Below are 12,782 nucleotides of genomic sequence, written 5' to 3' on the forward strand. Positions count from 1 at the left end.
ATATGAGACCTTATGAGTAGAGCTCAAAAATAAATTTATGAGAACTTATATTCAAAGTGGATAATATCATATCATTACATAAATATATAAATTTCTTTGGTCGAACAATTGTAATATTTGAGATTTTTTTCATATCCATACTTTATTATTTTCCGCTCCCATTGATTTCACTATTTAAAAAAAATAAATTACTACTTTCTACTATTCTTAATTATAATTGCACATTTTAAATTTTTAATTATCAATAAAGTAACCATTGATTATTTGAGATCTAATTTTCTTTTGGCGAGATTTATTGATTTTGATATTCCTAAGATTATTAGTGAATTTTACTCAAACTCACAAAGGGATATGACATAATCAAGGAAGCTCTCTCTCATAGTAAGAGAGAGTTCCTTCGTGAAAACTCTGTGTTTATGGAGCCGTTTCTTCAAATATTTTATTTTATTTTAATGTTAAAATATTTTATATTTTAAAATATTTGTAATATATATATATATAAAGAAAAACTAAATATGATGTAAAATATGGATTTAAATTTTATAAAAAATTAATTATGTATGATGTAAAATATGAAGGAGAGATGAGAAATATATATAATGAAAAGTGTAAGATCAAAAAAAAATTATTGTTGAGAGATTTTTATAATAATGAAGAGATATATATAATTTTTTACTTTAATAATATGAATACGGTAACGAAGGAACTCTTGAAGCTAAGAGCTTTAATGCTCTAATGATAAAACAATATCCATATTATGAAATGTTGGCATGGTCGTATATTATTGAATGAATATAATTAACTTAGGTTCAGTAAAGAGTTTATACCAAATTTATTCAAAGATATAAATTTTAAAAATTCATGCTCTATAAAATTATGTAGGGTGTGAAACAAAACTTGATCAGGCTCTACAACCTTTATTCGACGTCCTATTTGGTCTGATATGAGATTTTTTTAAAAAAAAAATCTAATGTTATTTAATTTTATTATTGATATAGCGGAGTTCATAGGATGAGAAGTAATACTCCGCTGTCAGCTGTCAGCTGTCAGCTGTCAGTTAACGTCAAGATGCGGTGCATAATACTTATGGAACATTAAACTCATCATAGCAGGAACTCAAACTGAGTCCAACGAACCCAATACACTCCTTCCCGGGATGCGAAGCTAACTAAGGGCAAGTCAGTTATTATGCCCCTAGTCTAGACCCAAATCCTGATAACCATCTTGGCTCAACTCCTAAGTCTCTACACCATCTCAGTCTCGACAACAGACTCCCTCTAAGTCTTGACAACAGACTCTCTCTCTATCTCAACAACAAATTCCCTCTCAGTCTTGACAATAAACTTCATCTCAATATTGACAATAGACTCTCTCTCTCTCTCAATCTCAACAGCAGACTCTCTTTTAGTCTTGTCAACATACTCCCTCTCAATCTCAGCAATAAACTGTTAGTGCAAGAAGCACCAGATAATCGAACTTGAATTTTGATATTGGTAAAGGATTCTAAGTTAAGTCTTATTGTTATTCTAACAAGTTTAACTAAGTGTACAGGAAAGTCATAAGTGATCTTAGGCAAAGAAGTCCTAGTGGACACTGGGTAGGTGGAAAGTTCTAGTTACAGCTAGGCAACGAAGTCTTAGTCCGGAAGACTGGACGAAGTCTTGGCAAGTTGAGGGTGTTGGGCAAAAATCCTAGGGTCGAGGACACTAGGTAAAAGTCCTAGAGGTTGCGAACACCAGGTGGGAAATCCTATGGTCGAGGACACTAGTTGAAAGTTCTCAAGTCTCAGATGCTGAGCAAAAGTCTAAACGGTCTGAAAGACTGATTTAGCAAAAGGTAAATTCTCTTAAGATGAGTAGGTAAGGACACGTTCCTCGTTGAGGGAATATTAGTCGTCGGTTCAACCTAGGGTTTCACTATAAATTCAAAAGTCAGAACCGGAGAATCAAGAGACTATTAAATTAGTCATATTTTATTATGCTAACTTTGTTTTGTAAGGTATCTTTGATATTTTGGACTAACATACCTTGCAGAAAGTGAAATGCATAAAGAAGCTTTGGATGAATAGTGTTGGAGGCGCCTCTTGTGGTGTTGGAGGCACCTCGGACACCCTAGTAGAAGACCTCGCACGAAAGGGGACGGAAGCGCCTCCCATGTGGCTGGAGGCTCCTTGTAGCTAGGCGCAGAGGCGCTTCGAAGAACATAGAAGGCGGTCTCTAGAGAATAAAAATATCATATTGCAATGATTATCGCTACCGAGGGTTTGGGGATAATATCTGCAATTGGAGACACCTTGGACACTGTTGGAGGCACCTTCAACACTTTATAAAAGAGTTGTTCGAGCATCTCTTTGTACAAAACTTCAAATCACGATCTCTCTCTTGCATGCTGCTCCAAAGATAATTCTACGAAGCCATAACGTTGTTCCGACGACAGAAAGCTCACAATTTCAACTCTTTAGTCGTTGGTATAATTTTCATTTATAACATTTAAACTATTATTTCATTGTACTTGTCTTTATATTTGTAACTATCGAATTATTACTGAATTGCCCATGAAAATTGATCATTGATCGCAATTCTTGGAGTAGGAGTTGTCACTGTCTCCAAACCAAGTAAAAACAAAAGTGTTAGATTGATTTTTGTCATTCTTACTTTCTTTCTTATTTCCGTTGTGTATTCTAATCAAATTTTTATGAAAAACGTGAAAAGTTATGAGAGCTATTTACCCCCTTCTAGCGCTTTCGATCCAACAATTGGTATTAAAGCGGGACAACTCTGAATCAGTACAACTATCGTTCGAGTAATCTTTTTCGTTACTTTTTTTAAAATTTGTGTAATGATCTCTTCTGACAAATGTGTCATTTCTTCGAATTTTCTCGAAATTGGCATAACACCACTCAGAGCTAGTTTTTCACCTTATTCTCTTCCCACACTATTAATCCAAGACCAAGGCTTAGTATACTTTGCTAATTTTTTTTTGTTGTGCAAGATTCTTTTATGGCCCATCAAGAAAACTACAGTACCGCTTGTCCACCTCTTTTCTTCGATGAAGATTTCAACTATTGGAAGAGTCAAATGAAGTATCATTTGAAGACCCACGTAGAAATGTGGATCATCATCCAAACAAGCTTCTCCCTACCACTTGACGACATTAGAAAATTGGTGACATGCGACAACTAGGACCCACATATGATGAAGAAGGTCAAGATCGATACTAAAGCCACTCTGACCCTACAATGCGGACTAACCAAATAAGAGCTCAATCAAATCAATCCATTCTCAAGTACAAAGGATTTGCAGGAGAAATTGATTGAATTACATAAGGGCACTTCCGATGTAAAAATAAGTAAACATGACTTTATTTTAAATAAATTATATAATATTAAAATATAAGATGATGAATCAGTAAACTAATTATACACTCAAATTCAAGACCTATTTAACAGACTTCGTACGATTGTATAAAAGGTGGAGAATCATAATGTTATAAAATGCGTATTAAATACTTTCCCAATGAATGAAATTGAGGTAATTTTGATAATAATTTTTGTTTTGATGAATTTATTAGATGTAAAGTTTTCGACAAAATTAAGGGACGGAATAAAAACTAAGGGTGCGTTTGGTACGCGTGTTTTTCATTTTCATTTTCTGAAAAACGCGCGTTTTCTGAAAAATGGTGTTTGATTTACGTTTTTCATGCTTGTTTTCTAAAAAAATAGATAGTGTTTTTTAGAAAAATAAAGAATAATAAAATATTATTTTCTATTTTCTAAAAAATACGTGTTTTTCAAAAAATGAAAACGAAAAACGTGCATACCAAACGTTAATGTTTTTTTTTATTCTTTTCATTTATTAATGGTTCCATCAAATAGTTTAATTATTTTCTCTGTTTCCCACTCTCCGTCTTTCCTCTTCTGCTGCTGCTTCTGCTGCTTGTGTTGGTCGAGTGGAGGTGTGAAAGCAAGGCGATATTTTTTTCCCTTTTTCTTTAGCTCATCTTTCAGGAAGAGTCCAAGAATGGAAGGCGGAGGGCAGCGACGAATGGAAGCGGAGAGCTCCTCCTCTTCCGCTGCTTCTTCGAGAGTCGATCCCCCGGCGAGAAGCCGCGATTTGGGCGAGGAAGAGAACAAAGTGGAGGAGAACGACGACGAAGTCACAGGCGATGAGGAGGCCACCGACGATGGATTCGTTCCCTCGCAGCTGTTCCCTCTCAAGGATCAGCTTGAGAAGGACAAGGTTTGATTTTTTTTTCCCCCTTCATATGTCGAAGCTCTTTAGGGCAGATTGAGATCCATTTTCTACATATTCTTCCCCTCTTTTTTTATCTTTTCCCGTCTCATTCCTTAATGTCTTCGTTTCTGTGTGGCCATCTATCTACTCGTGTTCTTAAATGCTGTACCTGATTTCCCGAGTGTTAATTGCTTCTTTGTCTGTCTCCGGAATGGGATTGCTTCTGCCATTTGGCATTGTTCAAAACCACTATGGCTCGTCGTTATTCTGGCGTGGCTCATAATATGGGGTTCTTTCACACTAATTTTAGTTGTTAGTTGTTTGGGAAACAAGCACTGAATTTCTATAAGTAAGAATTTTAAGACACTCAATTTGTGTTAAGTAAGATGTTGTTGCCAAAAGCTTAGGCAAATAAGTGCCCACACATGCAGCGTAACAAAGGTTGTCTGTTTTGATTTAACTAGATGGTGAACTTACTGTTTGAGAAACTTCTATCATCATAGTGTGGTTCTTTAGGATTGTGATACTCATCCTATTCGATTACCATTGCCTATTTTAGACTAATCATCGTGAGTTCAATACTCATTAAGTATTCCCTACAGCTATAAATAGTGGTATTGACTCATGTGTGTTGCCTAGTTTGTCTCAAAGATTCAACAACAAGTATCTCAATAAGCAATGGTTTATGGCAACCCAATGGATCTTTGTAATCTTTCTACCATGGTTGATTTATTTAGGTATCTTTATGTTAAATCCGTTGATTTCCTCAATTTTGTGGTAGCAACCAAGTTGAATTTGGCATGTTGATTAAAACATTGGACATTGAAACAAATGTTTATTTGTGTTTTGGGCTTGTCATTTTGAGTTTATTTGGTTCTAAAAAATATTTAAAAAAAATCAAACTCCTGTTTGCTTTCCTAGCTCTTTTTTTTGCAGAAAGATGTAAATGAATCAAAACATAGGTTTGCAGAGTCCTAATGTAACTGCATTAGAGTTGCTTTTGAAGATTTAATTGCCTCTCCATATCTTCTATTTTCTTTGATTCCATGGAGGAAATGCTTTCTCCTTATATTGCTAGCTACTACTTTAGATTGCTTGAAGTTATGTTTAATTGTCAATGTAATGCTATGCCCACCCAAGAATAATGAATGAAAACCATCAGCTGATGCTTGTTTGCAGGAATAATCTATTTGTTAGTTTATATAAGCACTGTGCAGGGAGAAGTTATCTAAATTCTCAACATAACTATGCTTTTATGTATCTTCCAGGAAGATGAAAGTCTGAGAAGATGGAAGGAAAAGCTACTTGGTCATGTTGATGAACACTTAAACGGTTGTTTTCTTTTAAAGAAATAATTAGTGTTAACAATTTTCCCAGTCTTGTGGAATGTCATTACTCATAATCCTTTCCTAAATCTTTTATCTGCAGGACAAATTGAACCTGAAGTTATATTTCATTCCATAGGAGTTATATCTGAAGGATGTTCTGATGTTATTACCTTCTTACCAGTAGCAGAAAACCAAAGCCGTGTACTTTTTACTCTGAAGGAGGGATCAAAATATCACTTTAAGTTATCATTCAGTGTTAAGCATAATATTGTCTCTGGCCTGACTTACTCAAACATAGTGTGGAAGAGAGGGCTTAAAGGTTCATTGATCTTTATCTGAAATCATATTCTTTGTACATTTTAGTGTAAAAAATTGTCACATTGTTCCAAAAGCTAACTATATCATTCAGAGACAAAAGCCAAGTCTGGTTTTTTAGTGAACTAATGTAAATGTTGTGGCTGCTACATTAATATAATTCACCAGGTTTATGTTTAAAATTGATATCTGAGATACAAAATTGCTTATTACTTTGATGATCCTTCAATTATTTTGGCACTAAGCAGTTGTTTCCTTCAGTAAACTTCATACTTTTAGATTAGTTACACAATGACATTATATGTTAGCTCTTAATCAATAACTATTTGATGATTTGCCAGTGGATCAAAGCAAAGAAATGCTTGGCACGTTTGCTCCACAATGTGATCCTTATGAACATTTGTTGGAGGAAGAAACTACTCCATCTGGGGTGCTTGCTCGAGGAATCTACTCTGCAAAACTCAAGGTAGCATCGATTATTCAACTTCATGGCTAACCTCCCTATTCTGGTACTTCAGCCAAATGCATAATTTACCGCCTTTTGATCTTTTTCCCCTTTACTTTTTTTTTCCAGTTCGAGGATGATGATAAGAAATGCCACTTAGAGCTCGACTATTCCTTTGAAATCAAGAAGCGCTAGTCATGTTGTTCTCTCGTATGATTAATCATTGCAAACTACAAAGTGTATAAAGATATCTGACTGTGAATTATTTTAGGAACATATGTTTTAATAGCTGAAATCTATATCGAAACTCTCTGTACGCGTCATGTGTACTTTGACGTCTCCTTTGCATTTAGAATTCATTATGGTGTACAGGTCAGTGAGTTCATGAGTCATGCTAGTATTAGTATAATAAAAGATGATTATGTTTATATTAAATGTCTCTCGTAGTCTGTCTTTAAATTTTAAATCCTAAATCTTAAATTTGACACGCCTTCTAACTGAATTGAAGGGAGAAATTATTTTTGTCATTAAGAGGATATCCACTATTTTTTAATTTTACCATCAAAATTTAATAAATTTTTAAAGAATAGAAATTTTTGTTATCAGTGTTATCTTTCAAATTTTTTTATTTAAAGTTTCTAAAATTATTATTTTTATTATTTCTCATTTAATTATTTAATTATCGATAATTCATTATTTTATTATGAATAATATAAAAAGATTAATTTTTTATTAAAAAATAACTAATTTAAATGATAATATAAAAATTAATTTTATCATTAAAAATATCTAATTTATATTTATAAAATAAATATTAATATTATGAAAAATGTCTAATTTAAAAAGTGAGAGTATTTTTGTAATTTTATCTATTTAACCTTCAATCCTCTTCTTTTCCTTCCAAATAAAGTAACACATGTTACGTTAATGAACATTCCCTCCCTCCCAAATAAGAAGAAATTAATTACTTTACTTCCCCTTCCTTCCCTTCCTTCTCCTTTCGTTAATGAACGTTCCCTCACTCCATCTATCAGCTCAAATTGGGTGCAATTCTCCCTCTCTTTGGTCTTCCTATCTCAATATCACTTTGACAATAATAATGATACCCTTTAATTTTTCTCTCTCACGTGATTTTTTGTAATTATAATTTAAAATAGTTTAGCATCAAACATGAGTTTCATTGCCCCCCGAACATGGTGCAATGCTCAAATTTTTTTTTTCTACTCGGATAGGTCTAGTGGCTAACACATAAGGTGTTGTCATCATGAGGTCTGTAGTTCGAATCTTGGCAAAGCCGAGATAAATACTTCCCTTATATGTTAGTCACTATTCCAAAAGCTAGTAGTCACCTGTAATTTACCTCCTTTGTGTTGACCCTGAGACGGATTGACGAGAGTACTGGAGGCGAACGTATTCACTTTTTGCCATCAATACTAAAATATTTTCTCAATTTTTTAAGCATTTAAGAATCATGTAAGTTGGATACCCAATACCAACTTTTTTTTTAAAAAAAAAACATGAGTTCCATAATCTAAACCCTATATTTAGTACATCTAAGTTGTTTATCATATACCGTTCCTCAAGTTTTACACTTGAACATGAAGTTTTACACTTTTACAAACATACAAATAAGCACTTCTTTTTAATCTTTACCGTGTAAGCACCTTTTAAGATAGAATACTTGTGGATCTAACTTGTTTATCCTACCACTGGAGCAAACATTAGCTCTGCTTCTTTGCAACAAATATTTGAAATTATACCATTGATAAATTACAACTATCTACTATGGTAGTAAAAGTATCATAAGTAATAAAAAAGAAATACTAAATCCTCTAAACAATAGACAATAGTTCACCACTTCACCCAACCTAATAAAAGTTTCCACATAAACAAAATACTAAATAATATACAGTACCTCATCGAACTTGCTCAATATCATCTGAACTCTTTTCTCTATTTATCATACTTTGGGTCAACTCTTGCTATTAAATAGTGCCTAATATTAATCATATATCTAATAACAAATTCTGACATACTTAAATACTCCATCAAGGCCGCTGAAAGCTCTAGTTTCCATTTCTAATTAACTGAATTTTTTTTATCCATCATTAATAGTTGGACCTTTCTAAACAGAATGTACACTATGAAGCACAAAAGAAAATTTTCCAAAAGTGAAATTTTCTCTCGTCATCTTTCCAAAAATTGCATGCCATAGTTTATTAAAGCAAGAGCCCAAGTCATCGTTGTGTTTTTGAGGTTTACTCCATGCATTTGCAGCATTCGTCAATTAAGCACCGATTTGCTTCATGGACTAAACTTCTGACTTCCCAAAGAAATGCTCAATCTGAGGTTGATTGGTTCGGTTTGGTTTGTGTTTCGGTTTCTTTGAAGAAATATTAAGCTTGCTACCCTGCACAGGACATAAACAAAGATCTCAATTTGTTAGATTGATAATCAAACAAAAAGAGTTCTTTTGATACCATGAAATCATTATGAGTTCTTAACATCTTGATCCTCCCTCCTCTCCCATCAGCTCCGACAGCAATCAGATCACCGCTAGTACCAGAGGATGCCATTTTAAGACCCTGCTTGCACCATTTCCCTACCATATTTCTGGTCATGGCATTTCCTCCAGCAGCTCCAGAAAAACATTGATCACCCATACCTTGAAGGCCACGAGGAAAGAAATTATGGAACAAGTTAAACAAAATGCTAGAAATCAGAAAACAAATCTTGTTTCAAACTGAAATTGATAACTATTATATTTTATTTTTGACTCCGGCGTCACTTTAATTTAGTTTTTTTTGGTACTTTGATAGGTTTTCCAAACACTATCACAATGCAATGTGATAGAGAAGACTTAGCAGAGGTGCAACTAGTAAGAAAAACAAAACTAGAACTCACCAGGACACACAAAACTACCATGAGCTTGAAGTTTCATTCCATTGTCTTCCTGTGGTGCTTGCTTTGCAATATCACTGACAAGTAATACTTCTTTCTCCAGATCTGCCATAACTGGAATTCTCTTGAAAGGCTCATCTGTGCCTGCTATGCGCTTCAAAGAAATCCCTTGACTTGGAGATCCAATGCAAATGTTACCTTCCTTGTAGTTGGAATAACCTTCATTACTGGGAGAATCAGATACATTTTGCAAACATGCAGGTTTTTTCTGTGTACCTGCACCATTCTTTGATTCTGACTGAGAGTATTTAGGAGCATGCTTATCTGGCATACTTGCATCATTATCAAGATTAATTACCCAATTATTACCATTGTAATCAGATGAATCCAAACCATCATGAACCTCACAATCTTTGAAGCTTCTGTTTGAATAACTATCAGTAGGGAAAACCACCTCCTTAGAAACTGCTATTGAATGACCAATCTGTATTGTATTATTTCCTGCTGAGGAATCTACACAGTGCTGATGCACTTCAGTCTTTACCTTCTTGGAGTTTTTTAGAACCCTGAGAGTGTCATTTTCTTTTATTTCAAGTGCCTTCCCTAGTTCAATTATCCTAGCCTGATGCAAGTTTGAAAAAAATAAAATTACACAGAATGACAAGAGCAAGAATATAAGACAAAACTACAGAACCACTTAAAAGACTCACCTTCAGTTTCTTTATTTTATCATTAGCCTTTTCGAGATCTAGGCGTGAACGGTTCTCAGTTCTACCCAAAAGATTGCACTGGGCCATCAGTTCTTTATAGCACCTACAAGCAACCACTAGGTTAAAGTGGAAATCAAGAAATGCTTAAGCCATTCAATCACAACAAAATATAAATGGAAGCCATATGCTGAGGACAATCAGCATTAAAAGTAATGTGACTCGGAATTGTCTTAACAACTTAGTTTAAGTCAGTATTCATAAGAATGATTACTATCACGACTCACTAATATGCAACACATATTAAAGAAGAAGATGCAAAAGGCCCATGTTGCTAATTCCTTGTCCGTGTACAAGGATGGAGTATTCTACTTGATAAGTTGATCCTTTGGCCTACATGCTACACAGAAAACCTGCAATTTTAAAATGGCAAAGTAATCACATTAGGTTAATGCTTAGCCTTTTGTAGAATGCCAATACACCTTGTTGAGCAGTTGATGCATGTTTCTAAAGATAATGAGAACTGATATTTCAAGTCTGGCCAGCAAAACTAGCCTTTTGCATTGTGTGCGGCTTAACATGAGCACACAGCTCAGCAAGCCTAGAGTTGCACATTTTGCACCAAGAAAATAGGGCCATGATGTATAGAAAGTTAATGAATTATTCCTAGAACAGACAGATTTCACTGTATGGCTTTCCAAGCTACTGATTTTGATGTAAAGAGGGTGGTTTGAGGTTGTAGCTTCAAGCACCTACAATTTGAGGATGGCCCATCATTTGCTTTTAGTGTTGATATCAATACATGATGCTAGGACAGCATCAGCGCCAATAATATGTCATTTATCTACAAATATTTTATATGATTTGAAATTGATAACACATACTTGTTACGCAACGCAAGAGACCTCCGCAAGACATCTATCATATTCTCAAGGTTACGCCCATTTCCAAGTGATGCAAACTTCAAAATCTCTCCTTCTTCCAAGTTGACATCCATTGCACTAAACTATCAGAAAAATCATAACAAGATCATTATCCAAATTGAGAAGCCGCAATAGAATAAGCTTCTCTTACAGTTTAAGCGTAGCAAGTTCCTTAGCCAACCCTAAACTCCTCTCCTCTAGTTTTGCACACTCTGATGACTTCCTATTCAACTCCTGTCACAGAAAACCACAAAATTCCAACCTTGAAGACAGTGTATCAAAGCTACCAAAAGATCAATCATTTTTTACCTCTGTCTTTACACAAAGAAACTGCTGCATGCGATCTTTCTCTAGCTTGATTTCTTCCCTTTTGGACTCTTCCTGTTTGGCTAATTTCTTCCAGACAGAGACCTTGGTAAATGAAAGAAAAGAACAAATTTTACCACATTTGATCAAATATATATCTAGCAGAAGAAAGCTAAGTTCAATCACTAATCACCTCGTTATCCAATTTCTTGAGATTGTCCTGCTGGGTAGCAAAGTTTTTAGTGAGGGAGGAAAGTTTCAGCTCCAACCTCCCGATCTCCACTCTTAGGGCCTCAGCGGTGGGCCCCTGTTGGTTTACGGAGGATGTAGCCGTAGTCTGGGTGGAGGCAGCGGCATCAGTGGCGGATTGGAAATAGAGGCGAGTAGGGCGACTGCGTGAACAGGACTGCTTGCAGATGGGGCAGGCCTCCTTCTGGCGGGCGGGGCAGTACTCGAGCCATTGCTGCAAGCTGATTCCCAATCTATGAGACCACGCGTCCAAAGAAGTGGAATAGGGTTTTCCAGAAGAGATGTTACCAGAGTTCGTGGAGGACGTGGCCGCAGACGGGGATGCACTGGAGGTGTTCGGCGAGGGGTTTCAGGTCTTCGTAACAGATGGCGCAGATCGGCTTGGACGATGAAGTAGCGCCTTCTTCTCCGACGCTGGAGCACATTGTCTGACCCTCCACCTCCTCCTCTTCCGACGCCGATCTCCGGACTCCGGTAGGGTTCTGAAGGCCGGCTAATTCAGGGGCGGGAATATGGAATTTGCGAGGGAACGAATCTACTTGGAATTGAATCGACCTTTCATGGGTTCTATCAATTTATAGTAGTGTGGTTATGATTAATGGGCCTTGGGCAGTTGGGCTTCTAAAAAAAAGGCCGAACATAAAAAACGATGAACTCTTTTTTTATATATAAAATTGCACTTATGTCCTTAGAGATATATCAATTTGCATATTTCCCAAAATCTAGTAAGAAAGGACCTTCTATTTTTTTAAAAAATAAAATAAAATAGAAAAGTAAATAGTTAGATCATTCTCTTTTGTTATGACAAGTTAATTTTCACCAAAATAGTATTTTGCTTATTGTTAACTTCTAATTAATTCCCAAGTGTTTGACCTGTTAAAAGTCAAAGGTTGAGCAAGTCATGAGCAACCTAAAGTTGAAAACGAAAATACTTTGTTTACAAGTTAGGTGTCGTGATTATTGACGTCATGGCGATTAATATAATTAAATTGGTTTATTTTCGCATGACATTTTGGAATTAGGACATTTATAAAATCAACTATTTTTCAAAAGGAAATCCCAACATTAGATATTTTTTTAAAAAATAATTATGATCAAATTATAAATACCTATCAATTTCTTTCATTTTATTGAATTTATTTTTATTTTTATTTTTATAGTTGACCGTGTATCGTCCTTTTAAAATGACTGATCTTGGATTGATATGATCTTATGTGATCATGTTCGAGGGTCGAGGTGATGAATATTGAGAGACGTGACACTTTTGTTGATCGTCGGTGGACTCCAAGTTAAAGGATCTTGTAATCACAGTAACGTCAGTACCGAGTCAGGAAAGAGTTTCCCGACGATGGCCCTTCGACGCTCAAGTCAGTCAT

The 12,782-nt window shown here is 35.1% G+C and overlaps 2 protein-coding genes across 2 annotated transcripts; one reads left to right on the top strand and one right to left on the bottom strand.

Moving 5' to 3' along the window:
* The first annotated feature begins 3,903 nt into the window (after nt 1–3,903).
* LOC122035390 (rho GDP-dissociation inhibitor 1-like) lies at nt 3,904–6,659 on the top strand. Its single transcript, XM_042594798.1, has 5 exons — nt 3,904–4,238; nt 5,501–5,564; nt 5,661–5,879; nt 6,217–6,341; nt 6,450–6,659. The coding sequence occupies exons 1-5, from the start codon at nt 4,020–4,022 to the stop codon at nt 6,513–6,515; spliced, it is 693 nt and encodes a 230-aa protein (XP_042450732.1). The 5' UTR covers nt 3,904–4,019; the 3' UTR covers nt 6,516–6,659.
* Nucleotides 6,660–8,187: 1,528 nt separating this feature from the next.
* On the bottom strand, nt 8,188–11,947 carry LOC122034753. The gene is made up of 9 exons (XM_042594092.1): nt 11,695–11,947; nt 11,351–11,627; nt 11,161–11,262; nt 11,003–11,085; nt 10,813–10,929; nt 9,932–10,034; nt 9,225–9,843; nt 8,801–8,985; nt 8,188–8,730 (listed from the first exon to the last, which is right to left on the bottom strand). Exons 1-9 carry the CDS (start codon nt 11,829–11,831, stop codon nt 8,632–8,634), a joined length of 1,722 nt encoding a protein of 573 aa, XP_042450026.1. The 5' UTR covers nt 11,832–11,947; the 3' UTR covers nt 8,188–8,631.
* Nucleotides 11,948–12,782: the final 835 nt, after the last annotated feature.

Source organism: Zingiber officinale, chromosome 11B (genome assembly GCF_018446385.1).
Source record: "Zingiber officinale cultivar Zhangliang chromosome 11B, Zo_v1.1, whole genome shotgun sequence".
NCBI classification, from domain to species: Eukaryota; Viridiplantae; Streptophyta; class Magnoliopsida; order Zingiberales; family Zingiberaceae; genus Zingiber; species Zingiber officinale.

Coding starts and splice junctions, on each gene's coding strand:
- LOC122035390 (XM_042594798.1), top strand. CDS start 4,020: ATGGAAGGCGGAGGGCAGCGACGAATGGAAGCGGAGAGCTCCTCCTCT. Junction 5,880..6,216: donor GTGGAAGAGAGGGCTTAAAG/GTTCATTGATCT, acceptor ATGATTTGCCAG/TGGATCAAAGCAAAGAAATG. Junction 6,342..6,449: donor TCTACTCTGCAAAACTCAAG/GTAGCATCGATT, acceptor TTTTTTTTCCAG/TTCGAGGATGATGATAAGAA.
- LOC122034753 (XM_042594092.1), bottom strand. CDS start 11,831: ATGTGCTCCAGCGTCGGAGAAGAAGGCGCTACTTCATCGTCCAAGCCG. Junction 10,930..11,002: donor GAACTTGCTACGCTTAAACT/GTAAGAGAAGCT, acceptor CTGATAGTTTAG/TGCAATGGATGTCAACTTGG. Junction 8,731..8,800: donor GAACTCATAATGATTTCATG/GTATCAAAAGAA, acceptor TGTCCTGTGCAG/GGTAGCAAGCTTAATATTTC.